This window comes from Chiroxiphia lanceolata, chromosome 9 (genome assembly GCF_009829145.1).
Source record: "Chiroxiphia lanceolata isolate bChiLan1 chromosome 9, bChiLan1.pri, whole genome shotgun sequence".
NCBI classification, from domain to species: Eukaryota; Metazoa; Chordata; class Aves; order Passeriformes; family Pipridae; genus Chiroxiphia; species Chiroxiphia lanceolata.
Genome location: NC_045645.1, coordinates 19,948,728 through 19,976,267, shown reverse-complemented (window position 1 = coordinate 19,976,267; position 27,540 = coordinate 19,948,728). Strand labels below are relative to the sequence as shown.

Here is a 27,540-nt window from a genome sequence, read left to right as displayed (position 1 = left end):
ATGTATTTTACAATTTCAGGGACCACCTGGAAAAGATGGCTTGCCTGGACACCCAGGGCAGCGGGGTGAGACTGTAAGTAAATGTGTTAGTGTTGTAAACCCCTAGAGGTCATGATTATGTGATCAAAACTAAAGAAATAGAGACAACAGGGAAAAGGGAAAGAGGCTGACACTAAGGGGCTGTATATCTGTACTTGTGGTTGGTAGGTAAGGCATGAGAAAGCTTTATTTTGTTTCCATGATACAAGTGTGAGGTTATTCTTTGCTATGCCCAATTAGTAGCTTCACAATGAGATTAAATAGTCAATAGAAGTAAAAGAGATCAATACCCAGATCTCAATTTTAATTAAGATTTTTGAGACAGTTACCATACAGTTCTTTTCTCACTGAATGCCATGTATCATAAATAATAACATAATAAAAAGTCTTATTATTGGTAAGCAGCTAGAAAACTGAAAAGCCAAGACCTTTGGAAAATAGGATCAAAGATGACTTAACCTATTAAAAAAAACCCTTACATTTGGAAAGAATCACAATGAATAAATTCTGGCATCAAAAGGAAAAAAAATAGCGTAATAGTTTTAATGGAATTATTTTTAAAAACATTCTATTTTTATAGCACCAAAACCGTACTCATATTCCACTAAAATAAAATAAAGTTCTTACTTGGAGAGAAAGCCACAAATGAATTTAGAGAGGAATTTTCTCAGCATGTAGAATGTATTTTAAGGTCCAGCATCACTGGAAATCTGTTAGTGACTGGTGAATCACTTCCACTGCTGGAAGGAGGAGCACACAGCTTGGAGTAGCACATCATTCTGAAAATCTCTGTTTTCTTCTGCTAGTGCTGTAGCATTGTGACATAGTAGTGCTTTGCAACGATAGTGGCTTTTTTTGTGTGTGAGAGAAACATTTGGTCTTTTGCAGCTTTTCATTAGCACTCTTTTCTGCCCTGTGTATTTGTATACTTGGACCAAAATGTTCAACATTCCTTCTCTTTTCTTACAATAGGCTTACAGACAAAGCTTTGACTGTGTAAAGGAAGGGACACTTGAATGGTTCCATCTGTAGCAGTTCTGATTTTCTGTCATTAGAACAAAGGGGTACTTTTGTCTTTTTTTTTAAATCTGGATCATTTCATAGGTCTCAGTTTTGTTCAGTTTTGTTCAGTTTTGGGCCAGACTGAACAATGATAATATCTGGCTAGCAGCCAGAAGAGAATCAGATTAAGGAGGGTAAAAAAGCTGAAACTGGAAAAGGGCTCAGTGTTTGTAAGAAACTTGGGCCAGATCACACCTTAGTTTTTACACAGGTGAGCGGAGTAGGAGGCAGACATAGGCTGTTAGACAGGGAATACTATGTAGAACCCTAATGTGATACAGCAGTGAAGTCTCCTAACACACTTCCAGTATTTGAAAGAAATAATGTAGCATTTTTCAAAGATGCATTAAACAGTGCTATTATAAAGTGAGTTTGTCATTCAGTTTATTGACTAATTTTGGCCTAAAGTCTGGAGCCACTGGTTAGAAAATGAAAATTCTGTAAAATTTGCCAGTGTTCTAAAAAACTGTCTGAAACCCATTTCTTCTCTATTCTCTGGTTCCCAGTTTTTGTCATCACATCAGTTTCTCATTAGCTTCATTCTTTTTGTGGTACTCGTGGTGCCTTTTTTACCATTTCTACATAATCTTCATCTTACCTGGATCTTTATTTCTTTTCATTTTCTTTCTGTAATCCTCCACATTATCTTTAATGCCCCTCCAAATTAATTCACCATCTGTGTCTTTCTTTAAAAAGCATTTTTATGTCTGGCTTTATGATTCATAATATACAAATATAAAAATGTATTTTCAACTGTCTTTTAGCTGCATCACTTATGCATTCAAACTCACCTAATCAAGTTCACCTAGAGAGATCTGGAAAACTGACAGCAATTTTTACAGCTATATCACCTCAGAGAGACTGGAACTGATAGATACAGGAGAGACTAATAATTTCATTTTTAAGTATACACAGGAAAATAGGATTTCTCATTTTTATTTCCTGAAGAGAAGGAATTTGTGATATGGAATTTCTCTTTCTCCTCTTCAGCACAGATATGAATTTTGCTCTTCTGTATCTTGTCCAGGGTAACATAATTTTCTATAATTATTTCACAGGGTTTTCAAGGAAAAACAGGTCCCCCTGGTCCTGGTGGTGTTGTTGGCCCTCAGGTACACAATTTAATTTCATAGTTAACATAAGTTAACATAAGTTAACATAGTTAACATAAGATCTAAGTTTAATGGTTATATTATGGCTAAGGCAGTCTCTTTTGTTGTATTAGAAGGACCATATCGATGGTTAAGTTTTTTAAAAAATATGCATAACAACATTAGAAAGGTATACATCAGTGATTCCACAAAATATGAAATTGTTGGGGTTACCTTTCCACTTTCTTTTTTGTGTGTGTGGGGTTTTTTCATGTGATTATTAAGTTAGCGATTTCCAGAAGTCAAGAAGGCAGATTTCTCTATCATGAAACATTTTAGAAAGACTTTTTTGTCAGAGGACAATTTTCAGTCACTTTTAGCTTGTGGAGAGATTATCAAAATTTCATTTGATCTAATCTTAGTAATTTGCAACTAAATCAAGCATTTGGATTGCATAAGCTTTTTTAGGTAATTCCCTCGGTGAAACTTTTCTGCTAGTGAATCTGAAGAGAAATCTTTCAACTCTCCTCTGTTACAATTCATATTATTCAGAAAAACAACAGTACAGAAGTGTTTCAAGACAAGAATAGTACATGGATTTCTCTCCCGTGTCCTTTTTGTAACCTTCTCCCAAACACGCTGTGTTTTAAAGCTTCGGTGCTTAAGGAACAAGGTCAGGATTTCACCCTTTGGAAGCTGTACAGACATGTCTGCAGGCAAAATGCAATGCAAGATTTATTTTATAGGACAAAGGTATTTTGTAAGTCAGCCTTGCCTGGAGGGAAGGTGAGGAATGTATGCTAACCAATGGTAATACTGTTTTGTAACAGATACTCATAACAGCTAGATATTAATAATCTGCTCCTCTCCACTTCCTTCCACACCCCCAAGACATTAAAATACCTTCAGGTGACTAAAGTTTTACACTTTTGCTTAGGGTCCTACTGGTGAGACCGGACCAATTGGTGAAAGAGGTCATCCAGGTCCTCCTGGTCCACCGGGTGAACAGGGCCTCCCAGGTGCTGCAGGAAAAGAAGGTGCTAAGGTATGATGTGGCTTTGGGGAACAAACTGGAAGGGGCAGTAAACTGCTGACAGTGTGACATTTCAAATCATCATGTAGGCATGCAGAATGAAATCCAAACATACAGCATAAAGTCATGATTGGCACGTTTCACCCAGAAGGATTTGAAAGACTGGAAGTTTCCAATTTTAGAGCCGTGTCTGCTTCCATTGAAATGATGAGAATTCTCTTGAGCCAATAATTAATATTTTTTTAATAAAAACTAAACAAATATTTTGCACATACTACAGATTCAATATGGAAATACTTAGTAATGACATGTTCATCCCAAGGTGGAAAATTGCACATTGGCATTTAAAGTCAGATGTGTAGTAGTGAAATATTGCTTATCTAAAAATATTGCTTATCTAGTTACTATGTAATTCTATTCAGTCTTTCATTATAAATGGGTACCTTAAATTTTTATTGAATGTGTCTTTAAAGTTATTTTTATTACTTTTTATGTATTTCACTCTTTTTGTATTCTATAACTAGTACTATATTTTGTCAAAGTTTGTTATAAATTTAACCATAGACTACTGTACTGGTAATCTTCAAAGTGGGTGAATGGGTGGGAGCACAATCTTTTTTTTTATTACTATAACTGGGATATGGTGTTTCATTTTCATCACTCATTTAACAACTAATATGAGCATTTTAAACGTGGAGGGTTTTTTTAATCAAAATGTAATGTGTTTCTCAGGGTGATCCAGGCCCTCAAGGCATTCCTGGGAAAGATGGACCAGCAGGTCTTCGTGGTTTCCCTGGAGAGAGAGGCCTTCCAGGTGCTCAGGTATAATACAAGCACTAGAGCAATTGACATGATATTTCTAAATATAAGAAACAAAAGATTAACTCTTTTATTTCATGGAATCTACTGTGCTTAAAAATGAATGCAGTAGGAAAACAGACCTCAAACATCCAACTCTTAAGTATCATTGACTATATAAGAAAAAAGGAATTTATGCAGGTTTTTGTCTTTGGATTTTTACATTTTTCCTGTTTTACATTTTTCCTATTTCATGTGTTGCAAAAGTAAGTCTTGAACCTTCCAGTTTAGTAGACAAGCTTTTTTTTCTTTTTCTTTACATTTTTTAGGGTCCAGCTGGTCTGAAAGGAGGGGAAGGCCCACAGGGTCCACCTGGCCCAATGGTAAGTAACCATAATAATTTTTTGGAAATATAAACAACATTACCTAGTAACCTTTTTTCTTGTTTACATGCTGTGATGTTTTCATTAATGTGGTCTGTAAAACAGCAGACAGATCAAACTTCTACTAAGTATCCATACTAATAAACATTCAAAGAATGTGAAGGTTGAGAGTATCTAAAGCCTTCTATCTAAAGTATCTATCTGCTACCAGTAGATAGATTTACTTGCTGCTCAATACTTGCCACTTACACAAAGTAGTTTTGAGATGAGAGAAGTTTTCCATACTGGAAAAATCTATGGATAGTGAATGATGGACCCATGCTGTTGCGGTGGGTTCACTTTGGCTGGATGTCAGGTTCCCCTCAAACTGCTCTATCATTCCCCTCCTCAGATGGGCAGGAGAAGAAAAAATACACTGAAAGGCTTGTGAATCAAGATCAGGACAGAGAGATCACTCACCAGTTACCACCATGGGTAAAATAGATTTAACTCAGGGAAAATGAGTTTAATTTATTTTCAATTAAATCACAGTGGGATAGATAATGCAAAATAAAAGCTAAATCTTAGAACACCTCCCTGCCCCTCCCTTCTTCCCAGGCTGAACTTAACTCCTCATTTTTGCTTTATTCTGCCCCCAGGCAGTGCAGGGGGATGGGAAATGGGGGTTGCTGTCAGTTCATCACACACTGTCCTCTGCCACTCCTTCCTCCTCATGGGAAGGACTCCTCACACTCTTGCCCTTCTCTGGTGTGGGGTCCCTCCCATGACAGTTCTCCATGAACTTCTCCAGCATGAGTCCTTCCCATGGGCTGCAGTTCTTTATGAACTGCTCCACCATGTGTCCCTTCCACGGGGTGCAGTCCTTCAAGAACAGGCTGCTCCAGTGTGGGTCACCTGTGGGGTCACAAGTCCTCCCAGCAAACCTGCTCCGGCATGGACTCCTCTCTCCGTGGTCCACAGGTCCTGCCAGGAGCCGGCTACAGCCTGGGCTCTCCATGGGGTCACTGCTTCCTTCTGGAATCCACCTGCTCTGGTGTGGGTGTCCTCCATGGGCTGGGGGGGCACAGCTCCCCCACCATAGTCTGCACCACAGGCTGCAGGGGAATCTCTGCTCTGTTGACTGGAGCACCTACTTCCCCTCGTTCTACATGACCTCACAGTCTGCAGAGATGTTTCTCTCACATATCTTTACTCCTCTCTCCAGCTGCAGTTCCTATTCTACATTTTTTTCCCTGCTTTTTAAATACATTATCCCAGAGGCACTACCACCATCACTGAGGGACTCAACCGTGGCCAGCAGCTGGTCCATCTTGGAGCTGGCAGGCATTGCCTCTGTCGGACACAGGGGAAGTGTCTGGCATCTTCTCACAGAAGTCACCCCTGCAGCACCCCCCTACCAAAACTGTGCCACACAAACCCAATAATATTGTATTCCCTTTGTACAACTGAGAAAAATTATTTCATACAGCAACTCCTTCTCAACATTTTAAGCTCAACAGTAGAATATGCTTAAATTTACCTATTCTCTGTTGTCATTTTTTATGCAAGGAAGTTCTACAAGGATGCACTGGTATTCAAAACACAGTACAGTTATTCCCAAATGTGAAGTGTGTCAATTTTGACTGTTGACAACTTATTTATTTAATTTAGTGCAATTGAAGTAAAGGAAAAAAATATCAATCAGCGTAGCTATTCTTGTTAGACAAAAAAAATAATGGAGGAGCTGAAATTCTGTGTATTTCAACAATCAAGCTCTATGTTCCAGCAATTCATATTGAGATTAAAATGCACTAGACAAGGATAAAAAAACCTCAAAGAGTATTAGTAGTACAAGTAATACTTGGTACTTGAATTCTTAAAATTGGTTTTTGAATTCTTAATGCCTTTTAGCATCTATTCTTTAAAATGAGAACTTGAATTTGTGAATTAGTTGTTAAAACTGTGAAGTACAAATATATTCCCAAAAGGCACCAAAACAAGGTAGCTGGGAATGGAATGAAATGGAATAGAAGCTGGTAGGGAGAGTCAAAAGGGATAGTACCTTACCCATCTGAAGAACCTGAAATGTTAAAAGAAAAGGTGAATCAAAATCGAGAGCACAGACCAGAATAATCTCTTCAATCTAAAGGTCATAGCTTGATTCTTTGTTAGAGGAGCCCCTAAGGCTGGACTGAACTCTCAAGCAGATAGTTAGTTCAGGTGCAATGAACCAGAACTTTTCTGAGCATGCACAAACCAGACAGCACAAACATACCTGACATTTAACACACCCCACTTTGCCAGACAGGATGTCCACACAGTAGCAGTGCCACTCCTGTCATAGTTCCTCATAAAGACACATACATAAGGTTGTGAGGCAAAAGCACTTATCTTATTTAGTGATAGTTGTCCGTATTCTGAAATACATGTGTTTGAATTTAAATTCAGATGATCCATGTTTTTCTAATTTCCATAGGGTGTGTATAAGTTAGTGTTTTAGTTGAAAACACTTTTTGAGGAGGATGTCTAAATTATCCCCATTTACTATCTTTTGGTTCACATCATGGAGCTTTCTCAGAGCTCATGAGTAGTATTACTTTCATGTGAAACTAAATTGATAGAGAAAATCAGGAATTCTTATTAATGCTCCCCAGCTAATGGGAGTTCACTGCCAGACTAGAATTATCGTGAACTATAGTGCAGAAACATACAGAATATGAGTGTCAGGAGCACAATGCCAAGGGCTTCAGTTTAGAAATCCAGTCCTGTTGGGGCCACACTTTCTGCTAAGGTAAACAGTCATAGAAAGAAACACTTGAGAGGTTAAGAAATTTTTGCATATGGTTTTTCCAATATTTAAGAAATAAATGTAGTGGTAGCAAGAGTGGAAAGAGAGTTTAAGGGTCAGTTTAATTTTTGTTTAAATGCTTTGAGTTCACTGTAGTACAAGCAGGCCACTTGAGGTGCAAACAAGCACCAGTTCTCCCTGAAAGTACTCCAGGAGTCCTCAGTGGGATTTTTATCCATTTCGTCTTTAATTACTAACTTTTTATCTTGAAACAGTTTTTCAGTGAAAAAAAGTTGTAGAGGTGCCCTTAATCCTGGGTTTCTGTGCGTCTTCAAGGACCAGAATTAAATCACAATAGCTTGCTTCATTTTCACAGTAGGTCATAGCAGACCATGAGCATCAAATAATCCTAAAATATTTTCCCATCTATTTTTAGCCAACAGTGGGTACACCCAGAAGTGTAATTATAGTGGAGTCTTCATTTGCCATTTATAATAAGAAGAGAATTCATGCCACTGGATGACTTTCCTCCGATTCCCTGCCAATACCAAGTGCTTCCAACTAGCATATATAGTCAATTATAAGCTTTATTTGGCTAGCAGATACATCTGCAAGCATACCAAACAAATGACTGCTCCAAATACTGTGCGTGCCAATTACTGTGTTTAGAGGGATTTGGACAAAAGAAGGAGATGCATGAACGCACTTCAGAGCAAGGGGGCTTTTCTGTTGGTTTGGTAAGGGGTTCATGTTTGGTTTTTTGGATTCTTTTTGTAGAGGGTTTGTGGCTGGTTTTGTGGTTGAGGTTTTTTTGTTGTCGTGGGGGTTTTGTTTGAGGTTTTTTAACAGCTCTCTTTTATCTGCTATCTTTGTCTTCTGTTTGTTTTCTTCCCTTCTCATACTACTGTGTGGGATGCTGAATGCTGATGAGAGAAAGCTCTTTGGAATGTCAAGCAGTCATTTTTCATTTGCTCATTTAGGAATAGGATGCTCAAATTAGACTCAGAATAAGCCAGCTGTAGGCTACCCAGTTATTGGTACTGAGCTATCTAGAGCTATTTTCATCCCTCTGATAACATTTTGCAGTCATGGGGACCCTCACTTGTTGAGCATTTTGTTAACCATTAGTAAAAAGTATTGCCACTACTATGTAATGTATACAATAGCTATAGGTACATATTTTGTCACAGAAAGTGAGATAAAACCAAGATTGATAATGAGTTTATAGTCTGTATAAGGGTATTACATGACAAAACATGACACTTCCATTCTGTAGAGAAGTTTTTTTTAAAAAACCCCATGAATTAATAGAAAGGTTCAGGATGTGAATACCACTGCAAGGCCACAGGTTAACAAATGGTGTCATGATATAAGGAGGTTGTTTCATAGTGGGACAGAGTGACCAAAACAAGATAACAAGCATAGAAAGAGAGAACAGACTTAAGAAGCTGCCTAAATGCTTTTCTGAGTTGTGACTATGATTTAATGTATTCTGCTTTGATCAGAGGCCATTCTCACAGAGAAGGGAGAGGTTCCTTGAAAACAGAAGGTTTAGTCCATGTTCATACCCTGGTGAAATGCAAAGATAAATGTGAAAAGTTGACTGAGTAAAAAGAGCTACTAGAAATTATGGCTACTGTTAGAGTCTACTGTCTGACATAGGAAAGATCTTTGAGTTATTTGGGTTTTATTCATCTCTATTCTTTCATTCTACTGATGAGATGACCTAAAATTGTTTAGTTTATGAGAGCTGACAAGATCAGAGACCATGGTAGAATGGCTGCAGGGTGGTGACTTTTTCTTGTTGAATTCACTGAAGCCTTAGGAGCTAAAACAACAGAAATAGGACTGAAACTTAGGCATTCACCCAGACTTAAAAAACCCCAACACCTGGAAGGATAAAGTCATCTATGATTCCCATACAAATACTTTATTTGAACACTCACACAAATTTAGATCTTACTGAGATAATTCACGAAAATATTTTGAGAAATCATTCAATATTCTTACTGCCACAGTTATCTGGAGGGAAAAGCACTTATTATGGAATTAGTACTAGTTATGCTAACAAGGTCACTTCAGAAAAGTATGTCATGAGTAAAAGCAAAAAACAGGGCTCTCATAGGTGAAAGCATCTTAAAATTCCAATGTCCAAGGGCCAGCAAATTTGACCTTGCTTAGACGTGAAAATAAAGGCTATTCAGAGCCTCAGGCTACACCACCTATTACGTACCTGTTCCACGATGTATCCCAATTCTAGGATATCTGTGGAAAAGTAAATTATGAATCATAACTTTAAAATATTACAAACTATTTTGAAGGTGTAAAGCTGAAAAGTTGGGGAGCACCTTTAACAGCACTCTATTGATGCAAAAATTGTAAATAATTTGAGACAGAAAACAAAGATTCAATTTTAGTGGTTTTCAGCATATAGTGCCTGTCTTTTCACCTTTAATTTACAATATTAGATTTTTAACTTTTTTGTGCTTATGTAAAGATACCTGTGCATAAAAACCTCCTCTGTATGACACACTAGATTAGTCATTATCCTTGAATAGATTTTTACACAGGTGACTTGATATGCAGAAACATACTGATCATCATAGCAACGTACAGCATAAAACTTGACTAAAACTTTGGGTTGTGGTGAGGGTTAGTTCTGTATTTTGATATGGTGAATATTCTTTCATCAAAGTAGCATGTTAATCCATTTTGAAAATAGAGAGAAATAAGTTCTTGAAAACAGCTGTTTTCAAGCACACTATTATTATGATGAACAAACACAGGAAATGATTTTATGAAAAAAATTAATAAATTAGTTTTGTATGAACTGTATTGAGTATGAACTTCAGGTTAGTTCTTTCAGTCTTTTCCTTTACTTGCTCTCATGCTGCGTGTACCTTTCTACCAGCTGCAATCTCACCGAGAAACAGGCATTTTCTCTGTTTGCCTCAGTCATGAAAACAACCAACAATTATCTGGGTTGTATCAGAATTCCCTTATACTTTGCTTTTCTTTCCAGGGTTCTCCAGGGGAGCGTGGAGCAGCGGGCACTGCTGGCCCAATTGGTCTTCCAGGTCGTCCTGGACCTCAGGGTCCTCCAGGCCCCGCAGGGGAGAAGGGTGCTCCCGTAAGTAATCACAGTCTCAGAAAACTGTCATGGCACAGACTTTTCATTCCAGAAGGTTACTTTGTCCCACACTAATATTTGCCTATTAAATATATAGTCTCAGAATACCCAACCTACTCCTTTTAGATTTACAATAAAGGAAACAGTAAAACATTCATTGTCCTACCCTCTAACACCAAGAAGAGTTAAACCTGTTATTGTCAGAGTATGGAGTGAATATAATAAAAAAATTTTGTTAAATTAGTCTTTCATTAAAAGTTTGTACCCAACCACTCTGCATTGTATTTGACATCAGCTTCCATTATTATTATTCTCTGATATATTCTCTTCCCTTGAGAGTTTCCTTTCTACTGTTTTGTTTGGTTGTTTTTCTTTTTTTCGAGAGGTGGGGGCTCTGTTTTTTTAAATTTTGTGTTGGTAATGTGACTCCTTGTACTGAAATTTTCATTAGTCTCCTGTGATTATGTGGATTGCTTTGTTTTCTTCACAACCAGGGTGAAAAAGGTCCTCAAGGTCCAGCTGGACGTGATGGAATACAGGGTCCTGTAGGACTTCCTGGTCCTGCTGGTCCTAGTGGTTCTCCTGGAGAAGATGGTGACAAGGTGAATCATTATAATTGGTATTAGTGCATCAGTGAGAAGATCTGTCAGTACATTTGTCTGTTTGTAGCTTTTCTTACAATAAATATGGCAGCAAACGAACAACACTTACCCCTGCCTCCCCCAAACTTCCTCTGTTTACTGTAAAAAAACTTAAAAAAACTCTTCTATAATCAAATGTCTGAGGGACAGATGCCATGGGACATTGGGATTTGTGTTCAAGAACTAGTAGAGTAACATTTATCCTGGCAAAGAAGCAAGGATGAAAGTATGCCAAAATTGATTTTTGCCCATTTTAGAAAACTTTGTTTGCTGAATGTTCTCAGTAATATATAGGGATTCAGAACCACTGTTGATAGGTTGAGAGTGTCAAAATAATTACGTTCACAGCAGAGATATTCTGTTGACTTCTGGCAGAATTTAGGACACAGCACCTTTCAGGATCATCTTGCATGTTTGCTTGGTCCAACACTGCCCTGTTAGTTAGCATAGCGTAAAGGTAAACATTTTTACATTAATTTTTGTGATGCATGAGTGTTATTTATCCCACAGAGAGTATTTTCTGTGGTTTAGTTTGTCTTTTATTATTGTATAAAAACCCCATTATTTTCTAACACAGTTTCTTGGTGATTAGAATAATTCTGAAGTTTTAAAATGCTGTACCCTACATTGAGAAGCAGTTGTTTGGTCACATACAGTTAGATGAGTCTGTAAATCAGGGTACTTTCATTATAAGTTCATATTGAAGGTGACAAGAAGAACACAATTTCCTTTATTTAGAGCTCAGTTGCACTATACTTCAAAGCCAGGTCTTGTTGCCCTTTGCAATACAGCAATCAATATCTGGATTAATATGACATACTACTGATCATTGCAGAATTGCTCCCTTTAGGCATTCACTCGAAGCAGCAGCATAAAACATAAAATAATCATATCAAAAGGAACATTTAAAAATACCGTGATATTGACTTCAGCTAAGTGTGAAGGAAACCATTTAAAACAATTTTAACTTTTAACTTTCAATTACAGGGTGAAATTGGTGAACCAGGTCAGAAAGGTAGTAAAGGCGACAAAGGAGAAAACGTGAGTAGCAAAATCCTTTGTCCATTACATCTTTATGAGTAAAAAGTATTCATGCATGAAGTCTGCAGGTAGCCTTGCTACATAAACGAGCAGAAAAAAGACACACTTCTAAAATGGTTCTTCAAAATGATGTTGATTTACTGCAACACTAGAGGCTTGTACTTATAGAGCCAATACAATATATTTAGTATTGTTCATATTCCTAGAGCTCACAGAATCATTAAAAAATAGAAAGGTACACTACACTCCTAAGCACCCTTCCTGTATCATTGAAATAATTCTGCATTTGAACTGGGAGAGACCAAGAATTTACATGCACTCCCTTACTGTGATGAAGTTAATTTCACTGACTGGATTGTGTGAACATATCCAGCTTCAGCTTCTGAGCTATAATGAGGAAAACTATGAAGACTCAGTAGAGGAATCTACTAATATTGTTTTGAAATTTTGAAAGAATATCTAAATCTTGGAGAGCACAATTAAATAATGGCAACATTTCAGAACAGTGAAGACCTAAGATGAAATGGCTTATACAAGCTTTCATATATTATCATTACTAATCGGGCTTCCACTGTTTTAATTTGACTTTTTCTGTCTTCAAAACTTAATTGTGAAGTTCATGTACTTTTTGATTGAGGCCAGAAATATAAAATTAAGCATTTTTTGCTGTGAAATTTGAAGCTAGAGAGAATAAAACTAGCATTTGTTTGTTTCTGTTTGATTGTGATCACTTTCCCAAAAATTAGAAAAGGTAGGTTTTCACTTGTGTTCAATTACAAGATAAACTGGCACTTTATTCGAATAATTTTCCTTAAGAAAAAAATGAGATGTAAGGGCAGAAAGGTTCCTTTTATTATTATGTTTCAATAATATTCACAGCAAAGCTCAGAACTCAACATAGCATATTTATCTTTAAAACACTGTGTGCTTTTTGCAATTAAGCATTTACAGAGCCTTCTTAAGAGAGGATTGCTTTTAAAAATTACACCAAATTTATGGCTTAGATATTATCAGGTGGTGGTTTATAGCAAATCATATAAGCAAATCATAGCTTTATGATAATTTCAAGGAAGAAATTGTCGCAATAAAATGTGGGGAAAAAATGACAAGGGTTTTTGTTTGTGGCTTTTTTTGTTTTGGTTTGAGTTGGGTTGGGGTTTTGTTTGTTTTTTGGTGTTTTGTTGTTCTTGTTTTTAAAGATGAGCTTGTCCTTCTCAATAATTTATGTGAGAAAGACTTCTGCAGTTTCCAGTGTAGAAAACACATTCTTTTCACAATCTTATTTTTATAGATTAAATCACAAGTGTTATAATAAATTATTTGTAATGCCCTGTTAACATCAGAAATGTAGTATTATACAAATAGATAAAAGAGCACATCTATTATAAGCACCTGCTTTCCAAGAAACATACGTGTAATCAAGTTGTAAACAAATTTTGCTTCAGACTAAAATTACTCCTGCATAACTTCTCTGAGTGCTTTGGTTAACTTTGTAAAATTAAGTCATGAAATTAAAACATTTTTAAAAGTCAGTTTTAAAACTATGAACTTGTTCCCAGGTACCCGAAAATAAATTTTAATCTGTTTGCTGTTGTAAACCATTTGTGGGATACGTAGAGATACATGCAGCTCCTGTTTGTCCACCTAAAGAGGTCCAGAACAGAACAGGACCTGTGTACACAGAAGAATCTGGCTTTTAAAGGAAAGGGAAGAGGAAGCACATGAGGCAGGTCAGGCTTGGTTTGGAAAGGAACTTAAAGATCAGCTAGTTCCAACCCCCATCCAGTTCCACTTTAGGCTTTGCCTGTGATCATATGCATATCCTGTTTTTCCCTTTGACACGCCTCTTCATTAGAGAAGCTTCTGCATCAGAGAAATTCAGAAAAAAACACATGCTCCACTTTTCTATTTCCCATCATTTTAGCATAGCTGAGCATTAGACTGTGACCACAGTTCCCTTAGTGAGTACTAATGTATTTGGGCATGTTCCAGCAGACCTGCTTTACAAATAAAGTGTTTGCAGCATTATCATTTGAGAATGTATTCTGTACTCTAAGTTTCAGGGTTTAAGGCATTTGAGAATATTATCCATTTTCCTTGAAATACAGGATTCAGTGTTCAGGCCTGCTTAGTTAAGTGAATGTACCCCTACTGAAGACACGTGTATTGAATCTGTTTGCCCTCAACTGCAGTCATTCAGCTCTGACAGTTTCAGAATGTGTTTAGTTTAAATCTGCTTTCCTTTCAACATGCTGACAGAGGTGTATAGGGGCAGGGAGGAGAGGCCTTTTTGGTCACCTCTGAAAGGTTCTAAAGAAGAAGTACCCAGTTCTGAAATCACAGGACATGAAGAATAGATATTCACAATACCTAACCACCCACAAAAGCCTTGGTGGGCATTTAGAGCCTGATCACAGCAAGAATCCTGATCAAAGAACTGATTCCTCATTCCTCTTTAAGAAAAGCTGGAAACATCTTCCATTCCCCATTGAAACTAACAAGGATTTATGTTTGGGGCTTTAAATGTAGTGTGCCTAACAAAAAATACTATTATCCATATCCTAGCTAGGCATAGCACAATTTTGTTGTTGATGTGTCCTCTCCTGAACTTCAAAACCTCCACAGCTACCATAGCTGCCTTTATTAACTGAAGATTCTCTCATCATTCTGAGTCTTTCTCCAGAGCTCCATTTCCCCTCCATAGCCATGGGAAGAAAGTCTGGTCGTGTCCAAATAACTTCTCATTAATCAATTGCAAAGTACCTTCCAACAGTGCTTTATATCAAAAGGGGGTTTTAAATGAGTTTAAAAATGTGTAGGTTTCAATCCAGGGCCTATAAAATGAAGGAGCATGTTGAAGCATCCCTCAGAGTGTAAAACAGTCCATTTCAATGGGATTTTTTTAAAAAGTCCATGCATGCCAATTCCCTTTCTCATGGTATCCTTCCCCAGTCAAGTGGAGCATTCCTTTCATTTAGATATATTACCATAGAGCTTTGCTTCATGTATTGCCATCAGGTATGTGACAAAAAGAAAATTATAAGAGAAATATATAGCTTGACTGTAAGATACTCTAAAGGATACACAGAACCCAATGAAAGAAATAGATTTCAGAAGTCCCTTTTCCTAATCTCCCTATAAAGGGCACAGTAATCTAATTTTAGCCCTACCGAGACCTTTAAATCCAAGCATTATTCTACTTTAAAATAAAATTTGCAGCCTAGAAGCCGTAGAAAACTTTCCATCTGATATAGACTAGAATTAGTCAATGCCAGGTGTTTTTATGCTTTCTTGGCTTCACTCTTTATCAGTCTAGTTCTTCTAGTGTTGCAAAAACAAGATTCAAACTCCCACATAATTTTAACCCCATCATAAACTAGTACTTGGCATTCCTGTACTCTGTTAGATAGCTTTGTTACATCACATCTATATGACCGACTTCCAAATTATGTGCAATATAACTTAGAAAGTTATTATCCTGCAAGGACACTGAAAAAAATTAAGAAGTTCCTCTCAGAGACTTTTCTTTTGCCATTCTGTTGAAAAAAGACTTAATATCAAAGAGAATGTGACTCCCAGTGCTCAGCAAGAACTTACAGTTTTTTGTATCTCCTCGAGGTCAAAATAAGCTTTGTGCTATTGTAAAAATTATTTGCAGTTTCATAAAAATTAATCCAAATAATAAGTGCTCCAATTAAAGATAGATTTTTAGATGATGATTTAAAGGTTGAAGGTTTTCCTCCATAAATCTCATTGAAAGTGTTGATATTTTTAATTGTGAAAGAAATAGTTTTCATTTTAATTCATGTTTGCATGGGAATCCATTCTGAAACGTTAAAAATGCGCTTCTGACAAATGACAGTATTGTCTCCTCTAGATATGCCAATCTGAGTCTTTGAGAAATAAACAAATAATGATTATTTGTACTGAATGCAAAAGACTTGTGAATAATCTACATTCTCTATGAAGAAATATGGAAATGCTTAATAGACCATGATCATGTAAGCAGGGTTTTCTCTCATCTCTGTATTTGCTTTTAATCTCATTCCAGATGTCAGAATCACTAACTTGTCCTTTTGATGTTTGTCTGTTACAGGGTCCTCCGGGTCCCCCGGGTCTCCAGGGTCCTGTTGGTGCCCCGGGTATAGCTGTAAGTAGTTTATTCAGAGCAAACCTCAACCTTGCGTAACTTATCTGATACTCAGAAGTTCTTTGAATTACATACTCCCTTCTCAGGAATGTATTTCAAATGGCCACTAACAGTTCTGTCATTGTCCACTTACATGCAGTTCTTAATTGTAAACAAACCTGCATGGTTGGTGGTGGTGTACTGCAGATTTACAGCAGGGCAGTAATTTGACAGAATCATTAAAAATTAAATACTGTAAATAGTGAATGGGGCCCATCCTTTCAGTGAACTTGTTTGGTGGTATGTATGACAGCTCAGTACTAGATGCAGTTAAAAGAGAGTATCTCTTTTTAAAATCCACCTGATAACAGGTGGATTGATTCTTATTTTTATTTAGAAGGCTTTGAATTCTTTTACCCTGAAGATTGGTAGAACTATATGCTACTCATATTTACTAATATGTAGGTATTCAACAGCTAGAATGTTTATGCAGATGTGAAAGAGAAGAGGATTCAGGGAAAATTTTCATAAGACATGCAGTATTAATTGACCTACATTAAACCAGGGCATGTGCTGGTATTCTATTTGTATAACAGATTTCATCCAATCAGGATGGTGTACATGCATTTGTAAAGACATTTGGCATGAGTCTGAGCCTTACTGTAGGTGTTTTCCAGTCATTTCTGTGGAGCTTTTTCTGTTGTTATTATCAAACCTGTGATATTTTTGCTTTTTATTGTTTCTACAATGTTTAGGGAGGTGATGGAGAGCCAGGCCCAAGAGGTCAGCAAGGGATGTTTGGGCAAAAAGGTGATGAAGGTCCTCGAGGCTTCCCCGGCCCTCCAGGCCCTATTGGCTTACAGGTAAATTCCTTTATTATTTTACCCTCCACCTATACAAACCCCAGTTTCTGTGTCAGAAGCTGAATGGCTATGGTCCTCTATTAAAAACTGAAAGATCCCATATTCATAGAGTTTATGCAGATTTAATGCTGCAGGAGATTTGTAGGATGCTCTGAAACTGAACTACTGGCTAACACAGGCTTTAGAATTTCATTCAGTAATTCATTCATTGACAGAGTCAAACAATTTCTGTTTTAACAGGTGCACTTCTTTATACTGGAGATACACACTTTAAAGAAAAGATGCAACCTGAAGGGTATTCAACATGTCCTAGTCAAGTACAGTATTTTCACAATAGGTTTTGGCAACATAGTATGTTTCTCAGTGATACCATTACAGACACTACATGTGTCCTGAAAGATAAGCAGAACTCCATAATGCTTATATACTGCAGCCATCTCAGGCAGGTTCCTACAGTTTCATGTTTCTTCCGCTTAAAATTGATATTTTATGAGTCAAAAACCACAAAGCAAGCATACAGTAAAATGTAGGCTTCTCACTGCTGCATCCAGAGAATTACAGTTGAAAAATGTGCTTTTTTAAAAATTTAATTTGCCTAAATATAATGAGACAAAGAACAAGACATTTAGGACCTTAGATTCATATCCATTTAATTAACATTAGAGCAGAGAACACTAGCTATTTCTAAACCATGCATTAAGCTTTAACATGAATCCTATATACTCTCTTTTAAAAACTATGGCAATAGTGTTTGAATATATTCAAACAGTACATCTCCTTTCTATTCACCACATGTGAACTGACTCATCTTCTTTCACTAAGCCGAACCTTAACCTGTACCTATATCTGTACCTGATAACCTGTACCTGACCCTACATTTGGGAATGCCCAGCTCAGTGGTGATAGTTCTTCTAGCTAGATATCAATATTAGTATCAGCTGCAGTTTCCTTCTCTTGATATTTGTTAGTAGACGAACTTGGACACTTTTCTTCTAAGGGTATGTTTGTGTAACCCAATGCAATGCCTCTCAGCAGGATTTATCACCTCCACTGGACACCTTATTAAAGCAGTTATGCAACTTCCAGTACTCAGGTAGTTTAGACATCTTTGCATACCACTTCACTGTGCTGCACTGATCATGTTTTCTTTACATATATATGTATCATAGCATAAGTTAAATTATCCAAACCTGCACCTGGGCTCTGGATAATGATGACAGTGTTTTTAAAGTCATCCACCCTAGCATTTCTGTGTGCATTTTTTTTCCCCAAAAATTTTCTGCTTCACCAAGTTTAAGCAACCTAGGACTACATATACCTATAATGTAATATAAAAAAACCTTCTTTTCTTTAATGCAAATTGGTCTTCTTTTCTTGTTCCACCACCCTGCCCCCTCCCAAGGTCACGATTTTCACATGTAGACCTCATTTATATTGTTTCATATTGATTCATAATTCATCATTCCAGGTACCCTACTAATAGTATTCTCCTCCATGTGTTTTAGGGTCTGCCTGGCCCACCAGGTGAAAAAGGTGAAAATGGTGATGTGGGCCCAATGGTAAGACTTTTTCCCCATTAGTCACTCTAGAGGACATAAATATCCTCCATATGTTATTATCTCTTCTCTATAGCTCACAATTTGTTACTCCTGAATTTAGTGACTGAGTATGAAACATTTTGTGTAACAAAGTGCCTCTGGGATTTACTTTGCTTTCCCACATCTATCTCCTCATCTTTAATATCAAGATTTAAGTAACTTAAGAAAATACTCTGAAAAATAGATAGTAAAGCAGATGCTATGCGTGCCTGAGACAGGAGAGTGGCAATCAGCTTCAGGAAAGAAAAAGTAGATACCACTGCACCAGAGAGTCTGGAGCTGCTTTTCTGAAATTCAGGACATTGTATGTTAGCTTCAGGTAATTGCAGGCTAGAAGATGGTAAACACTATTTGGCTCTGTTTGTTTTCTCTGGGTGATGCATTTTCCAACTGTTTGTACTGTTGACAGAATGCCTTCTGGGCTGTTCCTGACAGAAACACAAGCTCTCAACAGTATAGATTTGCCTCCAGCACCCCATGCCAACTCTGGATGCTTCATTAATGCCCATGTGTGGGCACGATGGTGCAGTACTGTCACAAGGCTGTTACCACACATATGAGCTAGTCCAGGGTCTTTGCACAGTGGGGTGGGCATGCAGGTAACCTGCAGGGAAAGTACAATGCAGAAAACCAAGCATCAGATCATTTCCAGCTCAGGTACTGTGTAACATAGCCTGGATCCCCTGTCACCTTGTGAGCTCATCCAGTGGGCAGTAACCTGGCCCTGCCGTTTCTGTAGCACTGCAAAGATTAAAAGCCCTCTACAGATTGAGTATATTATTTTTCATTGGTAAAAAATCCCTACTGAACTTATTCTTTATGACTGTTCTATGATACTGTGATATCAAATTGTCTCTTTGATACAGGGTCCACCTGGTCCTCCAGGTCCAAGAGGTCCCCAGGGTCCTAATGGAGCTGATGTAAGAATTTACCTATTTTTTTATCTTTGTAATTCAGTAATAAGCACTCTATTTGGGATAACTATATTTGGTATAACAAATATCTTTAATCATTGTAGGGTCCTCAAGGTCCCCCAGGCTCAGTTGGCTCTGTTGGAGGCGTTGGTGAAAAGGTGAGTGTTGATAATAACCTCCTAGAAAGAGAAAACATTAGAATAGGAATATGAATGTACATTTTTATTCTTCTGTGGAGATATATAGATATATTACAATTCCCAAATATCCTTCACTAACCTAATAATTATTAATAGTGATCTAGCTATACTCCTAATTGTTGACTTACCACAGTTGGTCTTTTCATTTCAAGTTTTAAATCACAAAATTATTTAACAATCAGAGGAAAGAACTTTGGAGCACAAAATGTAGTTTTCAGGCAAAGTAATAAAGCGAGGTTATTTCCTTAACTACATATGATGCTTTCAGTAACATTATTGGCCTCAAATGCTTTCCATTTTATAGTGGTGTATCATCAAATATGACATAGCCCTCTATCTGGAACAATAAAAATATACACTACTATCTAATGTATTAGTGGTAAATATATCTGTGAAGTGAAGCAGACCTTCAGCATCCATATGTCTGCTCCTCATACAGACAGATACAGTTCCAATAAGTCAAAGGTTTGAGGATTGTTTGTGTTAGTTGAAAACCTGACTTAAGACTGATGCTATATGACATTCATTCATCAAAATTATTTTCATTGCTATTTTCAGTTCTCTCTTCAGAAAATTTCCTACTAGTATATGGAGTGGGTTGGTTTGTTTTGTTTTGTTTAAATTTCATATCTTACCCAAAGAACATGCTAGATACATCTTCCTTTTACTTAAAGGAAAGATGAGCTATGCATAGATAAAAAGGCTTTTTTTTTCCTGTGATTTCTTTGAAGCAACAGAATAAACTATTGTGTAGTGCTGAACAAGCAAAAATTTCAAAAGAGAGTCTCTTGAAATGCTTGTTTATGTTTATTAAGTTACATGACCTCGGCCACATCACTCATGTAAGCCTAAAAGCCTTTTGCTGTAATGTTACAGATTTAATATGAATTTTTTTCTTGAACTTTGGAATTGGAAAGATTCTCAGTGGAACATAGGGTGGAGGAAACAAAATAGAAATGTATTCTATGCCACTTTATAAATAGCTTCTTGAGAAACTTGCAAATTTCTCTTGAGTATTTAATTATTTACCACAAGGTATCATATGTATTGAAAGAAACACTGATGTCAACAAATCCTAGAAAAGACATCTCTAGGTATGTCAGTATTGGTAGTTTTTCAGAAAGCTCACCATATTGTTAAATTTTCAGAATACAAAGCAAGATTTCTCTTTTTCTTCCTGTCCCATGAGATAAATAAATGCACAGGTACCTTTCCTCTCATCTTCCTCATACACTGTTACTGAACTTCATCACTTTAGAAGTCTTAACTTCTTCACCCTTTATCCACATATTTTCTTTGGCACAATGGACCAGTATTGTACCTATAGGTGCAAATCCCATTAGATCTATGAATTTACAAAAAATTACTCAAGTACCATGTCAATCAAAATCACTTATATTTTTCATGATTCTCTTCTTGATCACTGTTCAAAAGCATGTTACTCTACTTCATAGAGCTTGTAGGTATTCTTTCTTTTTATAAGACAAGGAAGTTGCCGTTACTTTCGAGGATCATTTGTATGACTAGTAAAAAAATAAAAATCTCCAGTTCATCTTACAGTACCTCCCAAGCTTCTTGTTCACCTGTGACAACAAAAGATCTTTCTTATGATGCTCTTCAGTATATCTACCATAAAATGTTGGTTATGTGTTTGGTTTGTCAAAGGGAATCAACCACTTCTTAGCAGTATGGCCAAACTATTAGTTTAATAGAATCTTCGGATATTTCATGGTTTTTTTCTATATGCCTATCAAATAAATCATTTACCAATGCTCTGGGATGTGGTGAAGAGTGTACTGCAATAATGCAATATAATATATGGCTTGATGGAAAAATATCCTACTTTGTCTCCCTCCTTTGTCTTTTGAGATCACAGGGTACTGAGCCCATGCAGATGTCATGTGTCAAACTGACAGAGCTTCACTGAAGCCCTTCTTTTTTAGGAAGTGCTCTGAGCATCAACTCACCTCTTGGGGGAAATGTCATCCTTGTGTCTTCAATCTCTTTTCCCCAAAATTGCACATACAGAAGACATACACAACATGATGCCCTCCTGCTTGACTGCATTATTAACAAGGATATTCCCTCTAATGTCCAAAGTTTGTGACATTATTCATTCAGCCTATTTTAAAAAAGATCTTGGCCTTATGAAAAGATGCAGGGTTTTGTTTCTCTCTGAGAAGAGTACTAAAAACGTGACACAGTGTAAGAGTTGGTAGAAAAAAAAGTTACTGGAAAAAGAGACTCTGTATGTCAGTGGAATACAGAAAGTAATGGGCACTATGGGAAGAAAAAATTTCCCTGTTTCCACTAGGGTACTGAGAGAAATGTTAATTATGAGAACATCCAGGGTAGCACCCAATTATATTCACTGCTTTAAAAAAAACCCACCTTATATAATATCGTGGCCCATTGAACTCAATAGGAATTTTGCTATTGGTTTCACTCACCTCTTTAATTTTTACTGTTTCATGATCAAATTATCTTTCAGTCATTTTGTAAAAACATTGACTTATATTGAACTCCTTACTCCTTTGTTTCTCCCAGTGACTCATATATGTGATTTAGAATCCCTATGTGTGATGATCAGCCCACGAAATTTAATTCAAGAACATGAAATTCAGACTGTTTATCACTTGGCTGTCATTTTTTATTTCCTCTTGCTTCTTTCCCACATACTCTGCAGTCACACAGAGAAGCTTCCAAGCGTGTTATTGTGGAAGTTTTTATTTATTCTAGTTACTTTCCTCCCTCCTTCTCAAGTTTTAGTACATGCCAGATTTTTTTTCCCTTGTTAGGATATCTTCCATCTTAATTTCAGTTCCATTTAATAAGTTTTGCAAGCTTAGAAATGATCAAGAGTTGTTTTGTCAGGAGGAGTTCCCGCAGTGGGAGGACAGTTCACGCTTTTAAACAAAACATGCATTTTCTTTTTTCCTTTTCTTCCCACACATATTTTCCCCAATGTTTTTCTTATTATGTCAGCATGCTTTGGCCTCTGCACCCCTATCAGGAAAGACATATCGTACTACAGATAATTCAATGCAGTGATTGTAGAGTGCCGAAAAACATTTTGGCGTCATCTCTGTCAGTGTTGCAGAGTGAATTAGGTTTCCTCATATTCATATTTGAATGGTTAGACCGGGAGATATTTTGTCATTCATACCAGGGTTTCAAAGCCCCCTTATCTTCTGGCAAATGATAAACAATTTTTGTCACACTTAGTGCCATGCATTTTTAACTAACTTCTTGTTTCTTCTGCTCTACACACAAGGGCCTAAATGTTCAAAGACCTCAGCACTACAAATGTGCATGTAGCCTTGCATTATTAATGCCTGGAACCTCCACGGAGCAGTCCAGAGGTCTTGAGACTTACACTCAAATAGAACCATCTTCCACACAAAGAATATTCTCTTTGTTGTGCTTTTAATTAAGAAAAAGCATAAAACCAAAATGTACCAAAACATGTTTATCTCTAATTTGATGTCAAAGGCCTAACATGAAGATATTCTAAATACCCAGGGAGTTGCTCATGACTTCTCAAAACTGTGCTGTAGACATTTCACGTAACATAAGAATGTACAACAGAGGGAAAGCAGAACAAGTAACGTTAACCTCACACTTCTCTTCCACAAAACCTAATAAATAAATTTGGCTTTCTAATTTAGATTAATTTGTGATAACTGCACTGAGTACTGTGCCATTCTTCCACCCTTTCTCTCTTCCACAGCACGTTGTAAACTGTCAGAGTTGGAGAGCAATACAAACTGAATGTCTGCAGAACCTAAGCATTTTTTCTGGAGCCTCTCAGAGTTCAGATCTGGTTGCCTGTATGAAAAAGTCTTATGTTAGAAAATCACTATTATCACTATTCCTTCCTTTTATATTATTCTAAAATACTTTTTGAAGTAATACACTAATAAGGAGTCTAATACAGTAAACAAGTGAAATCACTGATTTATGCTCCAGATGGAAGTAAGAAGACAAAATCAATTGAGTATTCTGGCTCTAAGTTTAAAAACATACCTGATAAGTTTTCACAGACCTCTTTATGTGTGCATATAATTTTTCCACACACATATGTGCAGACATTGCTAAGGTACTTAATCAAGATGGATCTATGACAGTTTATGCTACCTGAATATCTGTCCTAACAAATTACCTTTAATAACAAATTACTTTTAATAACAAATTGCTTTTAATAACTTTACATGACTTACTGGCTGTGATTTTTTCTCATCCTTCTCCATCTCTCCAAATTACAAATGCTTGTAAATATGAGCCCTCCCAAAAAACGCAGCACAGCTTTAGAATTTCTCTCTCAATTAAACTTAGTTCTCCACATAGCCATTTTATATGTAACACAGTCACATATACATACCTATGGGAAAAGGGATTGTCTTCTAGAATCACGGTTTTTCTTTTTTTTCCTGTTCTGTGAGAATGGCAAAAAGGAGCAAAACTGTAACTGAATCCTTTTCACAACCCAGTCAGTTGCAAAATTGCCTCTCAGAAAATAAATCGCCATGCCCCAGAATTTAACCAAAAGGTGGCAGCCTTCCATCCCACTATCTCTGTGCTTTGTATGGACAGTTCTCCAGAACTGGTCATAAGGAAAACTAAGAACTTTTAAACTACTTTACCTAGCTTGATAGAAACCATTCTGCTTGCTTAATCCAAGGAGGTTTTCAGAATTAAACATGTCTGTGAAATGACATGATGCTTTGTAGTTCAGGATGTCTGTCTTTGCTTGTTGAAATTCTGTCAGAGGAAGGCTTTGCCTGAGAAAGACAACGCTAACTTTTAAAAGATCTGGCCTGGTAACAAAAGAAAAAAAAATATTTCCAGAGCTGAAATACATCTATTATTAGATAATAAAATGTATTTCCCAAAAGAAATGTTTTCCGTGGAGAATGTGTATCAGATTCTGAATTAATATCATTGTTACCAAAAATAAAAAGAAAGACAAGGGTCAACAATAGCTATGGATTGCACTGTTTTTAGTAGCTGTAAGTATGCTCTCTGTAAATATATACCAGCTACAATCTTCTCTCTCAAAATACTGTTTTACTCCCTTAACAGCTGTCTAAACCAAATACAAAATTTCATAGTACCTAATACTTGAAATATAAAAATCACTGTCAGATAAAACAAGGACTGCATACAAGGAAGAGTCGCATTTTTTTGTAGAGCAATAATGTAGGAATATTAATGTGAGATGAAACTTTAACTGGTCTCATCTTTCACAGATGCCCTTTAAGGGGAACATCTTGACATTTTCTAGCCCTTCCAATTTCACTGCCTTCCACACTACTGCTTGTTGGGGAGTTACTATGCACAAAATTCACAGAGCTACCTGCACCTGCCCATTTCCACATGTGCTACAGCAGGCACCCCAAGATCCCCTGGTGCCCCCAAGGATAGGTCAATATGTCAGAAAAAGCCCATTGTTGCATGATAATCATAAAATGAAGATGTGTTTGTCAATGTGAAGGGTAAGAATTGTATTACAAATCAAATGTGGATCATCATAAATTACAATATCATTTGGCAGAAAGGCAGAAAAAGAGCTCACTCTCTGAGCAGCTTACAAGGGGATTACTCTGGCACAAGTGCTTGTCAGGAAAGGCTTGGCACAACTAGTGCTCCTTTAGTGAGTACTGCAGTGGGAACACCTGTTAAAAGGATCTATATAGTGGACTCTGTTATATATAGTATGTCTATTAACTTGAATAACATCGATATTTTTGTTAACTCCAGGCTTCATTCTGCATTGCTGCATAAATCTCATACAATTGATAGGAGGCATGGACAAACTCCAACACTAATGATGCTGCAGATTCAGTAGAGGATAAGGAAATGAAGATTATGGATTTTCCTAGAAAACATAATTTGTGCTTATTGCCCTGAAGTATCCACTAGGGTTATTTTTTTTAATAATGAATGCTGTATCATAGAAGCAAATGAATATTAACTACTAAAAGGGATCATTAATTTTTAACATTACTACAAATTCAAGTTCATCTAATAAAACATACCACAATTTCTAAAGGCACATTCACTCTTTAAAAGTACCCTTTCTAAAGCGCATTTTAATATTGCTCCTAAAATTTTGGTTGTCTGTTAATTACCCTAGTCTGGAATTCAGTTGGGTACTCAAATCTTTTTCCACTAATCTAATGTAATATTTACACTGGGCCAAATTCCGGTCCCAGTGAGGTCATTGTGCTGCTATTAGCTTCTCTGAAAAAAAGTTCAGTACCTACACCATTTGTTTAAAATTTGTATTTTATGACTTGTAGCTTTATACTGCCCACACAGAAATGACAGCCATGCATGATGTATTAATTGAATTGTCATAGAATGAAGAGGGGCGTGTAGGTCACATGGGCTATGAGGGATACACAAATTTATTCCAAATCTGTGAGGTCAGTAGAGCAGATTGGGTAAAATACATTTTCAGCAGTAAAGTACTCTTGTCCATAGGCTTAATTGTTGGCAAAGTTCATTTGGTTTGAAAAAAGAATATATATGGGGGGGGAAAATCCCCCCATTAGAAGTTAGATTGAGAAATCCTTTGGAATAAGAGTATGCAGTTCTTACCTCAGTACTCCATGACAATCACAAAGCATATTCTGTTATCCTTTCACAGATTTGTGTATCTGTGATGCTAATAACTAAATATTCTGCTGTAGGAATAGTTTTCTAAAAAAAGTTTATTTATCAGACCACTGAACTAGAAAATAATCAGTCATAACTAAACTTTAAAATGAACAATTGAAAAGGCAGTCTTTGAGCTAATACTGTATATTAGCTCAGAAACAGATTGAATTATCTTAAATGTTCGCTTATAGGGCATAATCTTTGACTTGAACAAATTTTCTTCCTATGGTGTCATCCTCAAAGCCATCTGCTTTACTGAATAATTTCCATCGCTGGTAAATACATAGTGTACACCTCTGTAGCCTGTGGATAAAGTTTTACTAACTGCTATGGTATTGTTTTATCCTTATGGTTTTCTTTATACAATTTTTTTATTCTAACAGTACCTATAGCAATAATCACTGCACTCCATTGACATTCATTTCCAGTTAGTATTCTGTTATTTGTAGAAACTTGCTTCCAGGCAAAATTTATTTTCTAGAAAACAAAATTATTCTAAAGAACAAAAATACACAGTCAATACACTTATTTGGCTTTTCTGTGACTAGAAAGAAAGACGACAAACAGGAAATTTGCAGTGTATGGGATAATAAAGGGAAAGATCTTCTAAAGCCCAAAGGGCAGGTTAGTCTCCCTGGCTCACAAAAATATTAATTTGATATATTATCTCTAATTTTAGACTCTAGTTCTGCAAAGCCATATATATTACTCAACCCCTTTAGGCAGACCCAATAAAAACCAGTTCTTGTAAGCTGTTTACGTGAATAAGCACGAGAAGAATAGGCAATAACAGAAATAAATTCATATAAATATTTTCCCTAACGACTTATAAATTTATCCTCACACACAGGGTGAACCTGGAGAAGCTGGTAATCCTGGACCTCCTGGAGAATCTGGAACATCTGTGAGTACTTTTATTTGTATTATCATTAGCCTTTATTATGGTGAACTAAAGTATCTGGTAGAGCTTACTTTAGAAAGCATTTAATCAGATTACTTGTGTATTTGTGTATGATTTCTTTGAATTTTCAGTGAAGAACTTACACCTTTAAATGCAGTTTGTTTCCATATAATAATAGACACAGCTAGAGGATGAAGCTGAAATCCTCCTAAAAGAGTACTTATTTTTTCTTCCGAAAGTATTAACTTAAGCTTGCATGTTTTTCTCTCCGAAAACAGTTCATTGAT

At 36.6% G+C, this 27,540-nt stretch overlaps 1 protein-coding gene across 1 annotated transcript in view; it reads left to right on the top strand.

Annotated features, from left to right (window-relative positions):
- COL11A1 (collagen type XI alpha 1 chain) overlaps positions 1 to 27,540 on the top strand; it is a 134,178-nt gene that overhangs the window by 85,345 nt on the left and 21,293 nt on the right. Inside the window, 14 exon segments of the mRNA XM_032696726.1 lie at positions 20 to 73; positions 2,160 to 2,213; positions 3,130 to 3,237; positions 3,958 to 4,047; positions 4,353 to 4,406; positions 10,196 to 10,303; positions 10,798 to 10,905; positions 11,932 to 11,985; positions 16,082 to 16,135; positions 16,870 to 16,977; positions 18,483 to 18,536; positions 19,442 to 19,495; positions 19,594 to 19,647; positions 27,203 to 27,256. Of these exon segments, the coding sequence (XP_032552617.1) occupies positions 20 to 73; positions 2,160 to 2,213; positions 3,130 to 3,237; positions 3,958 to 4,047; positions 4,353 to 4,406; positions 10,196 to 10,303; positions 10,798 to 10,905; positions 11,932 to 11,985; positions 16,082 to 16,135; positions 16,870 to 16,977; positions 18,483 to 18,536; positions 19,442 to 19,495; positions 19,594 to 19,647; positions 27,203 to 27,256 (1,008 nt within the window).